The sequence below is a fragment of the Myotis davidii genome, unplaced genomic scaffold (genome assembly GCF_000327345.1).
Source record: "Myotis davidii unplaced genomic scaffold, ASM32734v1 scaffold149, whole genome shotgun sequence".
Classification (NCBI taxonomy): Eukaryota; Metazoa; Chordata; class Mammalia; order Chiroptera; family Vespertilionidae; genus Myotis; species Myotis davidii.
In genome coordinates this window covers 2,348,582-2,365,233 of record NW_006352194.1, presented here as the reverse complement: position 1 = coordinate 2,365,233, position 16,652 = coordinate 2,348,582, and the positions used below count along the sequence as shown (strand labels likewise).

Here is a 16,652-nt window from a genome sequence, read left to right as displayed (position 1 = left end):
AGGCAGGCCACACAGGCTCTGGGCCCTTGTTCTTCTCTCCCCAACTCTGTGTTCAGTGATGTCCCCTTGATGGCAGCCGTGGTGGGGGTGTTAGCACCAGAGAAATCAGCAAATGTGCTAAGTCAGGATTTTGTTTTCTTGGAGAGTGGGTTGTTCATCCTTTACCGATGTACCATTGGTTGACTTTTTTTTTCTTTGTTTTCTCTAGGCCAGTCATACCCAAGCTTGCATGAGAATCACCGGGAAGGCTTGGTGAGACACAGACTCCTGGGCCCTACCTCCAGATTCCTAATTGAGCAGATCTAGGTGGGCTGGAATTTGCATTTCTTTTTAATATAAATATATATATTTTATTGATTTCAGAGAGGAGGGGAGAGGGAGGGAGAGATAGAAACATCAATATGAAATAAAGAAAAAAAAAAGAAACATCAATGATGAGAGAGAATCATTGATTGGCTGCCTCCTGCACATCCCCTGCTGGGGATCTAGCCCATTTGTTTAGCATTTTAAATCTCAGGGCATATCTCTTTTTTTTGGCTTGAGTTTAGTATATAATCTGAAACGTATTGTACCATAAGTGGCAAGCTAATGGCCATGGATGAAAGTGAAATCATGGCAAGAATTCTTATGTATTGAGATGATTATAAATGCAGTCATTTATAATGTACTGGAGGCCCAATGCATGAAATTCGTGCAAGTGGCTCAGCCCTCGCAGCCCCAGCCACTGGTCGTTCCAGAAGGTTGTTCCAGGAGGTCGTTTTGCCATCCAGTCTAATTAGCATATTAGCTCTTTATTATATAGGATTAGTTTCAGATTTATAGCATAGTGGTTGGACAATCATATTTTTTACAGATTGAGCCCCCTGATATTAGAATTTGCATTTCTAACCAATGTCCAGGTGATATTGATGCTGTTGAGAACCACTGCTCTAGGAGAGCCACGGAATCACAGAATTTGGGATCCAGAAGGACAAATGGTCCAGATGTTCCCAAATAGCATCCTGGAATTTGGCCCACACAATTTGTCTAATGATTTTGAATCTTTTGCTAATGCTTAGGAGAGTGTCTACCGTTTTCCTACATTCACTTATTTAATCCTCTAAACCACATGGCTCCTGGCCTCAGGCAGCCTCCAACAATCCTACAGGGGGAGGTATTATCATTATCTTCATTTAAAACCAGGTGACCAAAGCTCAGAGAAGTTAGGGAGCGTGCCCAGCTTGTAAGAGGTCAAGACCAGTCTGACTCCACGGCAACTCCTCACATGACCTACACCATCAAAGGTTGAAACATGGACTCACTCAACTGGCTTGGGCCTGGTTGTCCTGCTCTGTCTGTTGGGGGGCGGGGGGGGGGGGGGGCCTCAGGGCTATCTGCCTTGGCCTTGCACCCAAGCTGCCCGCTTTGGGAAGAGGTAACCTGAAGAGGTGATGACTCCACACAAGTTAGGGGCTCGGAAGAATTTCTGAAGACGTTGGCCAACAAATGCTCATGGAGGCCTGCTTAGTGCCTGGTCCTGAATGCATGCACCTCGGCTAATGGCTCTGGGCACACTGCTTCCTGAGTTAGGTGCGGGTCTGAAGGGAATAAGCCAAGTGACTCACATGGGATCCTTGGACCAGCTTATCTTATGCATCCTCAGCCCGATGTAGACGATCCCTCCGAGCAGACCCGGCAAGCCAAAGGTGTAGTGCACGCCGCAAGTGTCGTGGATCCCCAGCACGCGGTTAAAACACACCTGGGGACAAGCAGCATCGTCAGTAGATCTGCATGTGAGGCTGACATTCCCTACGACTCTTTACGCCCGGGCCACCCAAAGGGATGGGCTTTAGGGCTCATGTAAGAAGCACTTCCCAACCTGACCGGTTTGGCTCAGTGGATGGAGTGTCGGCCTGCGGACTGAAAGGTCCCAGGTTCGATTCCGGTCAAGGGCATGTACCTTGGTTGCGGGCACATCCCCAGTAGGAGGTGTGCAGGAGGCAGCTGATCGATATTTCTGTCTCATCGATGTTTCTAATTCTCTATCCCTCTCCTTCCTCCCCGTAAAAAATCAATAAAATCTGTTTTTTAAAAAGAAGCACGTCTCAGACTTGTGCGTGCGCTCACATTACCTGAGGAGCCTGGTCAACCACAGAGTTGGATTTAGAAGGTCTGGGGCCTGAGATTCTGCATTTCTAACAGAGTCCCAGGGAATGCCAGTGCTGCTGGTCCACTGGCTGCACTTTGAGAAGCAAGGATCTAACCCAGGCACTACTCACATTTTGGGCTCTAATTCTATGTTGTGAGTGTGCTGTCCTGTGCACTGTAGGATGCTTAGCAGCATCCTTGGCCTGTACCCTTTAGACGCCAGTAGCACCCCCAACCCAGTGTGTCAATCAAGGATGTCTCCAGATATCGTCACATGTCCCTGGGAGGTGATCGAGACCTACTGTTCTGGCCCAAACTTAACTGCCATCCACAGACAAATGGCTGATTAGAATAAAAGTCAGAAGAAAAGGATGTGACCACACCTTCCGACTCCCATTCAAACGCCCCTCCACCTCACCACTTAGACTCCCAGATGGCCATCAGCCAACTGATACGGCTACAAATGAGAATTTGTTCAGGCTACTTCCTCCTTAGATTCCCCGTTGTCTGCAGAATAAAACCCCAGACTCCTCAGCCTGCTCAGGAGATACACCTGAGCACCAGCCATCTCTCAAGACTCTGATCCCACCGCGCTCCCAGGTGAACCCAACGCTTCCGTCAAGAGAACGTCTGTCTGTTTCCTGGCTGGGCCACCTGCTCTTCTCCCTGTCGAGCCTCTGAGCACACTGCTCCTCTGCCGGGAACACACTTCCCGCTTCTCCGCCTGGCTGATCTTAGTTATCTGTCAGTGCTCAGCGGAGACAACCTCAGCTCCGGGAAGCATGTCCTGACACGCCTCAGGCTGGCGTGGATGTGCCCTGGAGCAGTCATCGCACTGAGCTGTCTTGTTGGTCCATTTTCTTCACTGTGCCACAGCTTGGGAAGCAGCATAAATGTGAAGACATAGGTGTTGAGTGAATGAATAAGTGAATGAGTGAATGCATGAGTGAGTGAGTCATCCTTGAATTGTTCCCCCAGTGATAGAGTCAAGGAAATTGAAGCACAGGTAGAGTGATGGACTCTAAGACGGATGATAACTTACGCATTTTAAAATACGGTCTTAAAATTTGATTTTTAGAGAGAGAGGAAGGGAGAGGAATAGAGAGAAATATTGATGTGAAATGAACATCGTCAATCCGTTGCCTCCTGCAGGCCCCCTACTGGGCTCTGACCAGGAATTGGACCAGTGACCCCTTGGTTTCTGGCTAGACACTCAACTGCTCAGCCACACCTGCTGGACAACATATACATTTATTTTATTTTTTGTTTTTTGCTGTGTACTTCCTCCTTTCATCATAGGGCCTCCAAGCCAGAGGAGGTAAAAGACATCTGTTCCCATTCCAAAGATGAAAATCAGACTCTGCTCAAATCAAACTTTTGGTAATTTCCTCCTTATCTGGAGTTGAAACTGCCTCCCTGAATATCCACTGTCAGTCAAATTCAGCTTCCTTCACCACCCCAAAGTATACTCCTTTATTCTCCACCAAACCTTCAAAAGCCATGCAGATTTGTGGTTCCTAAATATTTCCTTTAGAAGTGTATCAATAACAAACTGGCTATAATGAAGTGTTCTGGTGGTATCTGTGCCTGTTGAATTTTGAAGGAAGAAAAGGCCATCCACTTAGAAGAACTAAACAATCAGCAGTGGGCATGCCCTGATGATGAGCCAGCATCTTTCTTCTAGGCACTGCCCTTCCCACCCCCATTCTCACAGTTCATGGGCAGCCACCATGTGTGTACAGCGTGCCCCACCCCCACCCAGACAAAGATGGGCACAGGATCCAAGTTCGACCAATGAGCTCCTTCTTCAAAGAACTTGGAATCAGGGCCAAGAGATGTTACCCAGCTGCTTTCTTGCAAAGAGATACTACACTCCACCATGTGGAGTAGCAGTAGGAGAACAGAAAGGAAGTCTACAGAGTGAGAATAAAGCAGATATTCGGGAAAAACAAAGAAAGGAGATCAGGGACTTCTTGGGCTCCCCAAAACACTCCCATCCCCTGTGGACGAAAGGGGCCACATGCTGACCTGACAAGCTCAGGAGAGGCCTGCATGGCAGTTTTGCAGACTCGGAGACCTAAAGTAACCACAAAGGATGGTCTGAAATTAAAATTTAACTAAAAGCAGTTATGGTGGGCATCATGTAACCCACCTATGTCCCTCCTTAGATTGGAATGTATAAGCACAAATGTAACCCGGCCATTCTCCGGAGCACTATCTCAATTCATTGAGGTTCTGCTTCCCGGCATATGTCGACAGTTTGGCTCAAATAAACCCACAAAAATTCTTTACAGGTTTCAATGGTTTTTTATGTTAACACCCGATACCAGCCACTCCTGGGCTCCCAGGAGCATTTCTGTCCTTGGGTCCCATGACAACCCAGGGGCCTTATAAAAACGTCCCCCAATGTCTGAGCAAGCTTGAGTGGGTTCTGCTACTTGCTCCCCAGATCCTAACACATGCACCATCCAGTGTGGGCGGGTCCTCCACTCCAAGCTTTTAAACCGAGAGGGTGCCAACCCCTGTCTGGCGCAGCCTCTGGCACCACATGATGGCCCACCATGGCCCCAGGGTCCTCTGGCCCAAGACAAAGCAGAGGGTGTGAGCTGCCCGGCTCCTTACCGGCAGGCATTTGGCTCCCCCGATGGAGATCAGCCCAGCCACGAGGCCCAGCACCATGGCCAGCCAAGGAGAAGGAATCAGGTGGCACGAGGCACCCACAGCCACACCTCCCGCCAGCACTGCATTGTGGATATGAGTCTGCAAAGAAACAGCTTGTGGGTGAATGAAGTGAGACACAGAGAGGACAGCATCCTCCCCAAAGTTCCTCAGCCAGCTGGTAGGCCCTACTGTAAGGTCCTCCCCGCTTCAGTGATCCTGAAACCATCCACTCCCCTGTTAAACTACCTGGACTTTGCCAATGGTCTCCTCTCACCCCACTTCTCAGGCTCAGGGAACAGTCACCCTGATTGGGCGGCGTTTAGGGAATCGGCTTGAAAGTCTAGTTTCTCGGCGTTCAGCCACCCTCACACTCATTAGTGACGTGTCCTTGGGCACTTCACAGCTCAGTGCTTCAACTTTTCTACCCGGTAATGGGGTTCTGATTGTACCTGCTTAATGCAGGTTATTGTAAGAAATAAATGAGTTACCACATGTAAAAAGAAAAAAACCCTTAGCCCAGTGCCTGGCATAGGACACGAGTAAATGCCCATTAAATATAAGCCACTATCATAGTTTTTATTATTTTTATTATTAGTGTTCGCTCCTTGGCGCCTATGCCACTTGTATGGACCCAATAAGCTGAGTCCCGGATCACACCTCCGCTCTGTCCTTCATTCCTCTCAACTGGGCCTTGCCTCTTACGCTTCTTCCCCCCGTCCCCCTCTACGCTGACCAGGCCTAGGAGCTCTGGGCTCTCGGACCAGCTTCGGGGCTTCCCTGACGTGATGGCCAAACTTGCCTCCCTGGATTACCCCACCTTGTCTGACCTAGAGTCCTTGTCACCATGGAGCTCACCTATGGGGACACCTGCCTCCCCTTAGTACTGTTAGCCTGTCATCCGTGGCCACATTCTCTCCACTCCAGGCCCCGCTGCCTGTCTAGAATTTTCCCCACCACCTCTGGCTGGCTGACTCCATGCCCTGAGCATCATGGGAACTTGTTTTGTCTTTAGCTCCACACTCCCACCATCTCCTCCACCCAAAACTCACACGATCTCCCGGCTCCATTGATAATAGCAGCTAATATTTGCCCAGAACTTATTCCGCATGAAGGGTGTTACATACAAAGTCTAAGTGGCTTCACCAAGGCCATGTGGCTGGGTTAACCTGCTTCTCTACTTCTGATTCTTATTCCAATCTTGACATTTCTTGGGTTAAGAGGAAAGGCTGACACATTCTATTCTAGTCTCCCCTCCCCTCCACCCCTCACTGACTCTTGCTCCTGGCGGCTGGCTTTAATAACTAGCAGGACTGGGGGGCAACCCTGGGTCTGTTTGATGCCAATGCTGCTGGACTAAATCCCTTCCCCTAGTAAGCCTGTCACCACCGCGCAGTCTCCTAAGTTCCAGTGCCCGTTTTACAAGCTGCTGCTCTCCCTTGGGCCCCATGACACAGCGGACAAGGCTCCCCCACCCAAACTTGAGGGCTCTGGCTGGGGGGCGGGGCGTGAACACGTGTGTGGGGCCTAGGGAGACCCAAGTGCGGCCCAGGGGCAGCCCCCCTCCTCACCATGCTCATCTTCCCTTGGGGGTGAGTCAAGGCCGACAGGGAGATGGCGGTGACGGCGCTGACCGCAAGCGCATAGTAGGTGTTGAACACGCCTTTCTTCCTTTCGTGCGGTATGGTCAGCAGAGCAGAGTTGAAACTCGGCCAGAACATCCACAAGAAGAGGGTGCCTGGGGGCCAGAGAGGGTCAGTGGCCAGAACCAGAACTCCTGCTCCAGAGCCTGAGCCTGGGCGGACTTCAGGCGGGAGCAGCCCGGAGCAGGCAGACCTCAGCTTGATCGCTCTCCAGCTGTGTGACTTCAGGCAAGACACGCGTCCTTCCTGAAATCTCAAGCTGCTAGGGCCCGGCTAACAGACTTCACAGGCAGCGAAGCCAAGGCCCCGCGAGCTGAATCACCAAACCCCGGACCTCCTGGCCCCAGCGTGGGATGGCCAAATGCTTATCTTAAAAGTTGGCATTAGACTTGGCAGTTTCCCCCAATGAGACCCCATGTACAGTCAGTGACACACATCAGTCGCTTTCATTCAGCCCCGTGGCCTGACACCCAGTCGCCTGCTGTGGAGCTCACTGGGTATCATGAGCCTCGAAGCCTCTCCCAGCAGTCTGAGTTCGTCGTTTTCACCGCGGCTTGTCAAAATACACCACTGTTACTTCTCAGTCCCTACCCTCTCCTTTCCTCCACTTCAGGGCCCTTCATTTGTCCAATTCCCTCCTTTAAGTTGAGGCCAAACAGGTTGGATAAACTGATTGAGACTCCAATGGAAGGAGTGCTCCTCTCCTTTGGATAAGAATGAAGAGAGGTACCCCGGAGGGGAAGGCTGCACTCAAAGGCCTGAATTCATCCAGCGCCACGTGGGGAGATGAGCCGTGGCGGAGGGCTTCAGACACCGGGCAGGCTGCTGAAAGAGATTTCCTGTGGAGTTTTGGAGCCTCTTGCTCACCCAGGTACCAGACCTCCCCTCCGCCTCGCCCTTACCCAGCATGGCAAACAGGCTGGGGCTCGTCGTCCTCTGCTCTTTCTCCTCCGCTTCCTTGGGGAGAGGTCTTGAGAGGCACCAGGCCACGGTCAGCCCAAAGTAGGCCGCAAACACGTGGATGTACATCATGCTTAAGTGGTTGTCCGCCTGCAACCAACCCAGCGGGAGTAGTGAGTGTCGGCACCCTCTGCCCACAGCCGAACCCCCATGTTCCTTGGAGAAAGATCTGAGCTTCACAGAGGAGGGGTGACTAAGCTTATCCAGCCCAGCAGTTCCCTTTCAGAGGAACTCCGTGAGTAGCTGAGTGTCTGTTCCAGGGAGGTTGCTGGTTGGTCTTATCAGTAGCTTTTATTTTTATTTCATATATATTTTTTTTAATTTATTGTCTAAAGTTTTACATATGTCTCTTTCTCCCCCAATTGACCCCCTCCCCCAGCCATTCCCACCCCAGGCAGGCCCCCACCGCCCCAGTGTCTGTGGCCATGGCTTATGCAATTTTTTAATCTACTCATCTGTTGATGGGCACTTAGGCTGTTTCCAAATTTTAGCTATGGTGAATTGTGCTGCTATGAACATAGTGGTGCATATCCTTTCTGATTGGTGTTTTTTTCTGGTTTCTTGGGATATAGTCCTAGAAGTGGGATTACTGGGTCAAATGCGAGTTCTGTTTTTAGGAAACTCCATACTGTCTTCCACAGTGGCTTAAAATATATTTTTATTCATTTCAGAGAGGAAGGGAGAAGGAGGGAAGGAGGGAGAGAGGGAGGGAGGGAGGGGGGGAGAGAAACATCAATGATGAGAGACAACTATTGATCGGCTGCCTCCTGCGTGCCCCAAACTGGGGACTGAGCGCGTAACCCCAGTATGTGCCCTGACCAGGAATTGAACTGTGACTGTCTGGTTCATAGTTCGACACTCAACCACTAAACCACACCGGCTGGGCTACCAGCAGCTTTTAAAGGCTTTTGGCCTAGAAGTGGGATTACTGGGTCAAATGCGAGTTCTGTTTTTAGGAAACTCCATACTGTCTTCCACAGTGGCTTAAAATATATTTTTATTCATTTCAGAGAGGAAGGGAGAAGGAGGGAAGGAGGGAGAGAGGGAGGGAGGGAGGGAGAGAGAGAAACATCAATGATGAGAGACAACTATTGATCGGCTGCCTCCTGCGTGCCCCAAACTGGGGACTGAGCCCGTAACCCCAGTATGTGCCCTGACCAGGAATTGAACTGTGACTGTCTGGTTCATAGTTCGACACTCAACCACTAAACCACACCGGCTGGGCTACCAGCAGCTTTTAAAGGCTTTTGGCCATCCCTGGCTGGTGTGGCTCAGTTGGTTGGAGTGTACATTAGAAGGTCACAGGCTCGATTCCCAGTCAGGGTGCATACCCAGTTGTGGGTTTGATCCCTAGCTGGGGGGTCCGGGGTGTGTGGGGGAGGCAACCGAATGTTTCTCTCTCACATTGATGTTTCTTTCTCTCTCTCTCTCCCTCTCCCTTCCTTTCTCTAAAATCAATTTAAAAAAATATCCTCAGGTGAGGATGAACATAAATAAATAAATAAATAAATGCTCTTGGCCGAGGTCCACTAAGGTGGGGCCAGAAGCCACACGGCCATGCCCTGACTGCTCCCTACTTTTCAGCAGAATTTCATGGAGTGATAAGTGCTGTAAACTTTGCAACATGAAACAGCCAGACTTCTCATCGCTGAACTGAAGTCCTTAGTAAATCCTAGATATATGCTAATTTCGCTGTATCAATATCAAATTTAGTAATCCTTAATAACTCCTTTAGTGGGCTACTCCTGAATCCTGTCAACTGTGCCTTCAAAAAATATCCAGAATTGCCGGAATTTTCACCACCATACCTCAGTGACCTCACTTTAGTTTAAGCCGCCATCCCCGCAAACCAAAATGATTGAAATAACCTTCTTAACACGTGACCAAAGTTAACGTCCTCGGTCATGAAACAAATGCCACTCCCTTGCTGGGAAATCTTGGGCATCAGCTTTCTCATCTGTGGTCATCCGACCACAGGGTCACAACGATAGCAGAAGAGCTGGGAGAACCGTCTGGCCTGGCCCCACCCTCACCAGTGGCCTCAGCCTTGGGCTTTGGACAGTTTCCCCAATGAGGTCCCATGTCCAGTAGGTGACACACATTGACTGGTTTGAAAGAAGACGCTGGCCATGCAGCTTGCTGGACCACGGCTGGGGAAGATGGGGGAATGGGAATGATCTTTTCCTACATCCCACAATTATCTTGTGATTCCTACAGTGCCATATTTTGGAAGCGAAAGGCATTCATTTGCCATGTTTAAACGTTTAGCATAGACCCCACTTTTGTCACCCCATTTGGGCCTGGCTGTATGATTTAAAATCCCAGAAGCCTCACCCAGTGGAGGCCGCCCTTTCCACCTCCTCGCCCGCCCTCACCGCACCCTGACTCACAACGAGGAACTGCCGGCTGATCATCCTCGTGGCGCTAAAGGCTGTCACCTCCATCAGCACCATCAGCACCAGCTGCGCCAGGTTGGCCTTCCCCAGGATGGCACCCACAGAGATCAGCACGGACGTAGCAGTCATGGTCGCCTGCTGAATCCTGGGGGGAGAGGCGAGACGGGGAGGGCGAAGAAGGAAGGATGACTCTCATTCCTTCACTCGTTCATTCACTCATTTAACAAACACTTGTTGAGGGCCTTCTTACTCTCCGCCTGGCACTGTTCAAGAAACTCAGGACACAGTGGGAGAACAGAAGGCAAAGATATCCGCCCACATGGGGGCTGATGGGGCCCAGCCCGGGGTTTCCTTCGTCCCTTTGCCCATCAGGGTGGCGTCTACACTCGGGGAGATTGGTCTCTCATCCACACTCGGGGTGCTCGGCGGTTCTCCTAGGAATGTCACTGTGAGTTACAGGCCAAACGTTCCCTCAGCTCCCTTCTGGGATCTGACCCCTGGGACTCTGCCCACAACACAGCTTTTCTTCTGCCGTCATTGCTCACAAACGCTCAATAGAGGGCGCTCTTCACCTGCCGCCCGCGCACCCGCCACCCCAGCCTCTCCCTCTCGCAGGTAGTGGAGAAATACTGGGTTTGGAAGTAGAACAAGCCTGGCTCCAGTCTCAGCCTTTCCACTGGAGCAGCTGTTTAACCTCACTGAGCCTGTTTCCCTGTCTGCGGGCTAAGAGTGGTAATAAGATCTCATGGGAGTACTGCGGGGCTTAGAAGGACTATTCGTGCACGTGTGTCTGGCACGGTGATGGCGCAAAGAACGACGGAGGAGTAGAAGCCGGCATTATTAGCACTATTACTGATTTCTTCCTCCTCTCGACAAATGAGCAGGCTCAGTGTGAGGATTCAGGTTAAAACAATTTTTGTTTTTGAGGAACTCAGATTCAGCTGGGGAGATAGGGCTGACTGACGTTATGAACCCTGATATAACGAGGCTAGAGAGGGAGACATTGAAGGGAAAGAACAGTATAGAGTGGACTCATCAAGGAGGGCTTCCTGGGGGAGGTGGCACTGACTACTAGAGCAATACATGGTGGTTAAACCAACCCATCCTCCCTGGGCACCTTGCTGTGAGACACCCCCTTCCACCTGGGAGCTGATGCTACAACCAATATCACAACTATAATAATTTATTAAGCGTCATGTATAACAGGCTTGCAACTACATCACCTTATTTAAATGTTTTTCAATTACAGTCGACATTCAATATTATTTTATATTAGTTTCAGGTGTACAGCATCGTGATTAGACATTTATATAATTTATGAGGTGATCACCCCCTAATTCCAGCACCAACCTGGCACCATACATAGTTATTACATTATTGACTATATTCCCTCTGCTGTATTTTACGTCCCCAAGAGCATACTGTAACTACCAATTTGTACTTATTAATCCTTTCACCTTTTTCACCCCGCCTCCCAGCCCCCCTCCCATCGGCAGCCATTAGTTTGTTCTCTGTATCTATGCGTCTGTTTCTGTTTTATTTGTCCATTTATTTAGTTCTTTAGATTCCACATATAAGTGAAATCATATGGTATTTACCTTTCTCTGTCCGACTTATTTCCCTTAGCAGAATATTCTGTAGGTCCATCCATGTTTTTACAAATGGTAAGATTCATTCTTTTTTTATTGCCAAGTAATATTTCATTGTATACATGGACCACGTCTTCATCCAGTAGTTTATTTATGGCACTTGGGCTGCTTCCAATCTTGGCTATTGTAAATAATGCTGCAATGAACATCGGGGTGCATACATATACCTTTTAAGATTAGTGTTTTGGATTTCTTCAAATGTATACTCGGAAGTGGAATTGCTGGGTCATAGGTAGTTCTATTTTTAATTTTTTGAGGAAACTCCATACTGTTTCCATAGTGGCTGTACCGATTTGCAATCCCACTAACAATGCACGAGGATTCCCTTTCCTCCACATTTTCACCAACATTTGTTGTTTGTTGATTTATTGACAATAGCCATTCTGACAGGTGTGAGGTAATACCTTACTATGGCTTTAATTTTCATTTATCTGATGATTAGTGACGTTGTATCATTAACGAATATAATCTCCCCTTCAGTAGGTTGACTTTTCATTTTGTTGATAGTTTCCTTTGCTGTGCAAAACTTTAATTTGATGTAGTCCTACTTGTTTATTTTTTCTTTTGTTTTTCTTGCAAGGAGAGATATACCAGGAAAAAAAATATTCCTAAGAGCAGTGTCAGAGATTTTATTACCCATGTTTTCTAGGATTTTTATGGTTTCAGGTCTTACATTTAAGTTTTCAGTCCATTTTGAATTTATTCTTGTGTATGGTGGAAGAAGGTGGTCTAGTTTCTTTTCTTCTTCCTTTTTTTTTTTTTTGCACATATCGGTTCAATTTTCCCAACACCATTTATTGAATAGACTGTCTTAACCCCATTGTATATTCTTGGCTCCTTTGATATATGTTAGTATAACATATAGGAATGGATTTATTTCTGGCTCTCTATTCTGTTCCATTGATCTGTTTTTTTATCCCAGTACAAAGCTGATTTGATTACTATAACTTTGTAGTATAGTTTGATATCAGGTAGCATGATACCTCCAACTTTGTTCTTTTTTCCCTCATGATTGCTGTGGCTATTTGGGGTCTTTTGTGGTTCCATATAAATTTTAGGATTATTCGATCTAGTTCTGTGAAAAATGTCGTTGGCATTTTGTTAGGGATTGCATTGAATCTAGTGGTTGCTTTGGGTAGCATTTTAATGATGCATCATTTTAATGATGAGCATTTTAATGATGCAAATTCTTCCTATCCATGAACACAATATATGCTTCCACTTACTTATTTTGTCTTCAATTTCTTTCTTCAATATCTTATAATTTTCTGAGCACAGGTCTTTTACCTCCTTGGTTAAATTTATTCCTAGATATTTTATTTTATTTTTTGATGCAATTGTAAATGAGGTTTTCTTAATTTCTCTTTCTGATAGTTCTTTATTGGTGTATAAAAATGCTACCAATTTCTGGATATTAATTTTGTATCCTGCCACTTTATTGAATTTATTTATTAGTTCTAGTAGTTTTTTTATATACAGTATCACGTCATCTGCAAATAATGACAACTTCACGTCTTTACAATTTGGGTGCCTTTTATTTATTTTTCTTGTCTGATTGCTGTGGCTAGGACTTTCTCATTTAAATTTTAATCCAAGTAATCCTCTGAAAATGGTGCTAGGGTACCACTCAGTCTCTCCATCTTACACGAGAGCACACTGAGACTAGAAGAGAAGAATTTTTTTGGCAATAACCACACGGCCAGTTAATGACAAACATGGGGTTCAAACCTAGTTAGCCTGATTCAAAGACTGCGCTCTGAAGTCTGGACACAGCTCCCCCAGTGCTTGCTGCCAATGTAGGGTCCCGCTTAAGGTCAAGGACTTCAGAGGGAAGGTCAGGGGGCAAAGGGCAAGGGGAGGCGTCTCACAGGCACCAGGAATTATTTAGAATCCCTTACTATGTGAGGAAAACAAAGGACAAAGCTGAAGAAGCCAGGGCTCTGCCCTGAAGGAACTGGTCATGGATGACTCAAGGCTGAACCAACTCCGTGCCAAGTCAGGCTCCACAGAGCGGGTGAGGCTGAGGGAGAGGACCCATCTGGGAGGCCAGCCTGGGCGCCACCCACCAGCCCAGTCCAGCTGGAAAGGTCAGGAAGGAGCCCATTGTTCACATCTGTGATGCCAGGCTCACCAGGGGTCACAACTGGGGAGGATCCACTGGTCAGAGGCGGGGCAGGGAGGTTCACTCAGACTGTAAATGACCTCTTCTTGTCTTTCTAGGTTGTGTCAAGAACAAACAGGTCCCTGCAGGCAGGACCTCAAAGAAGGGAGCGGCCCCGAGACGCCTGTGGACTGAAACACAGGAGGCTGAAGGTTCGTGTGGCATTATGCCAGGCAGCAGGAACACCAAGACCAGGGCCACCCCTGTCAGAGCCCCCCAGAGTGCCCTGTTGCATCCCATGTGATTACTGGGGTGATCGAGTCCCCATGGGGATTAGCTCTAAAACTTTCTAGATAGAAGGAAAAATGTGGAGAGTATTTTTTTTCTGGGCCAGTAGGGAGCTGACTATTCTATGTTTCATATCCTGACTACCTGGAGTGTGACAAAGCTAAAGCCATGTCACCACTTAGCTGTGTGACCCTAGACAAGTGCCGTACCCTCTCTGAGCCTGTTTCCTTGCCTGTACACCAGGTTAGACCTCTGCTAGAAGGCTTACACAAAATCGTGTTTGCCAGGTGCCTGGCTCATAGATAGATGTTCCATAGCAGTGCTCAGAGGTTTAGCAGGGTCTTTGAGGGGAGGACGGAGTGGCCTTGAGTGGTGGCCAGTTCCACAAGATGCCTAAAATGGTATTTACCATCATCTGGGCAGGACAGAGATTCGGAGTTCCATAAAACAAACAAAAATAATGCGTTTTAAGCAAAAATTTTACCTCGTTCCTCCTGTCAAGTGCTAATATCATTTTTAAAAAGTGTATAGCTCAATATATTAGTATATACCTGTGTGTACCCATTACTCCAGATAACATAAATAACACTTACTGTACCCCATAAGGCTCTTTGTGCTCCTTCCTAATCAATAACTACCGCCTTCCCTGGGCAACCATTATTCTGACTTCTAGTTAATTTTTCTGGTTGTTAGAATTTCATATAAATGCATCTAAATTGATCAAAACTGATTTATAGAAAGTAAAGCTATGGCTATGTCTTGTTGATCAGCATTTAAGGACTGAGAATACTCCTTTCTTTCCAAGAGTCTGTCTTTTTTTTTTAATATATTTTTTATTGATTAAGATATTACATATGTGTCCCTGTCCCCACATCACCCTCCACCCCCCACCCCATTGTCCGTGTCCATTGGTTAGGCCTCTATGCCTGCATATAAGTCCTTTGGTTGTTATCTTTCTTTTTTTTTTTTTATTAATTAAGATATTACATATGTGTCCCTGTCCCCACATCGCCCTCCACCCCCACCCCCCATTGTCCGTGTCCATTGGTTAGGCCTCTATGCCTGCATGTAAGTCCTTTGGTTGCTCTTTCCCCTTTACCCGCCCCCTCCCCTACCCTCCCTCCAAAGCCCGACAGTCCAATCAATGCCTCTCCGCCAAGAGACTGTCTTGCTGAGTGTGACGTTTCTATGTCTTTTTGTCTTAACTCTATTAATTTTTATTTGAATCCTTATTAACTGGGTAACTTTCCAAAATTATATCCAATAATAAAGAAAAGACTTAGGGATCTGAATTTGAATTTGAGATGAACAATGAGCAATTTGCTACTAGAAGTATGTCCTAGATATTGCATAGGTTTGATGCTAGGAAGACAAGTAGACATCTGGCTTTTCTAGAATCCACCCTCACGGGCCCCATACCCTCCAGAACCCAAAAGGAATCCAGCAGCCATGGGGTTACCTGGACAGTTTGATGACCACTTTCCAAGAAGGGGGATGGTCCAGAAAGCCATCCAGCAGGACTGCCCACTGCACCCCGAGGGCCAGCATGAAGAGGTTGAAGGCCACGCTGCTCCAGCCATATCTCCACAACGACGAGGTGAGGAAGCCCAAGCCCAGGGCTGCCATGACCATAACATCCTGTAAGATGGCTAAGGGAGGCGATACCGAGGAGGAGGAAGAGAAGCAGACAAGAGAGAGCAGTGATTCTCAACCCTTTTCATCACAGGGCACACAGAAACTAATTACTAAAATTCTGCAGCACATCAAAAAATATATTCTATTTTTTGCCGATCTGACAAAAATGGTATAATTTTGATTCATTCACACCAGAGGGCTATTGTTGTGTTGGCTGTTGTCATTTTAAAAAATAAGTATTTTTATGGATTTTAGAGAGGAAGGGAGAGAGAGAGATAGAAACATCCATGATGAGAGAGAATCATTGATTAACTGCCTCCTGCATGCCTCCCATTAGGGATTGAGCCTGCAACCTGGGCATATGCCCTGACCCATACTCGAACCGTGACCTTCTGGTTCATAGGTTGATGCTCAACCAGTGAGTCACACCAGCCTGGCATGTTGTCATTTTTTTAAATTTGGCAATCTAAGGGGAAAGAGGTCAGTGCAAGCTTTAAAAATTCTTGTGGCGCCCGGCCGATCCCTTCCCTGGGCAACCATTATTCTGACTTCTAGTTAATTTTTCTGGTTGTTAGAATTTCATATAAATGCATCTAAATTGATCAAAACTGATTTATAGAAAGTAAAGCTATGGCTATGTCTTGTTGATCAGCATTTAAGGACTGAGAATACTCCTTTCTTTCCAAGAGTCTGTCTTTTTTTTTTAATATATTTTTTATTGATTAAGATATTACATATGTGTCCCTGTCCCCACATCACCCTCCACCCCCCGCCCCCACCCCCGTTGTCCGTGTCCATTGGTTAGGCCTCTATGCCTGCATGTAAGTCCTTTGGTTGCTCTTTCCCCTTTCCGCCCCCTCCCCCTACCCTCCCTCCCCAGCCCGACAGTCCCATCAATGCCTCTCCGTCTCTGGATCAGTCCTTGTTCATCAGATTTTGTTGTTCCTTGTATTCCACAAATGAGTGAGATCATGTGGTATTTATCTGCTCTCCAGTTCCATCCATGTTGTGGCAAATGGCAAGAGTTCCTTTTTCTTCTTCCTCTTCTTAAAGGATACCTTTCAGCATTTCATATAATGCTGGTTTGGTGGTGATGAACTCCTTTAGCTTTTTCTTATCCGTGAAGCTCTTTATCTGACCTTCTATTCTGAATGATAGCTTTGCTGGATAAAGTAATCTTGGTTGCAGGGACATT

At 47.4% G+C, this 16,652-nt stretch overlaps 1 protein-coding gene across 3 annotated transcripts in view; it reads right to left on the bottom strand.

The window, feature by feature from the left end:
- The window catches only part of LOC102764143 (RH-like protein), a 34,792-nt gene that overhangs the window by 10,045 nt on the left and 8,095 nt on the right, over positions 1–16,652 (bottom strand). Inside the window, exons 2-8 of one of the 3 annotated variants that reach the window (XM_015557287.1) lie at positions 15,282–15,471; positions 9,779–9,929; positions 7,331–7,478; positions 6,357–6,523; positions 4,750–4,887; positions 1,605–1,738; positions 802–962 (exon numbers count right to left, since the gene is read on the bottom strand). In XM_015557287.1, coding sequence (XP_015412773.1) covers positions 947–962; positions 1,605–1,738; positions 4,750–4,887; positions 6,357–6,523; positions 7,331–7,478; positions 9,779–9,929; positions 15,282–15,471 — 944 coding nt within the window. In that variant the 3' untranslated portion in view covers positions 802–946. Of the gene's footprint in view, positions 1–801; positions 963–1,604; positions 1,739–4,749; positions 4,888–6,356; positions 6,524–7,330; positions 7,479–9,778; positions 9,930–15,281; positions 15,472–16,652 lie in introns of those variants that run through there. The other 2 variants (XM_015557286.1, XM_015557288.1) reach the window with 2 other exon arrangements.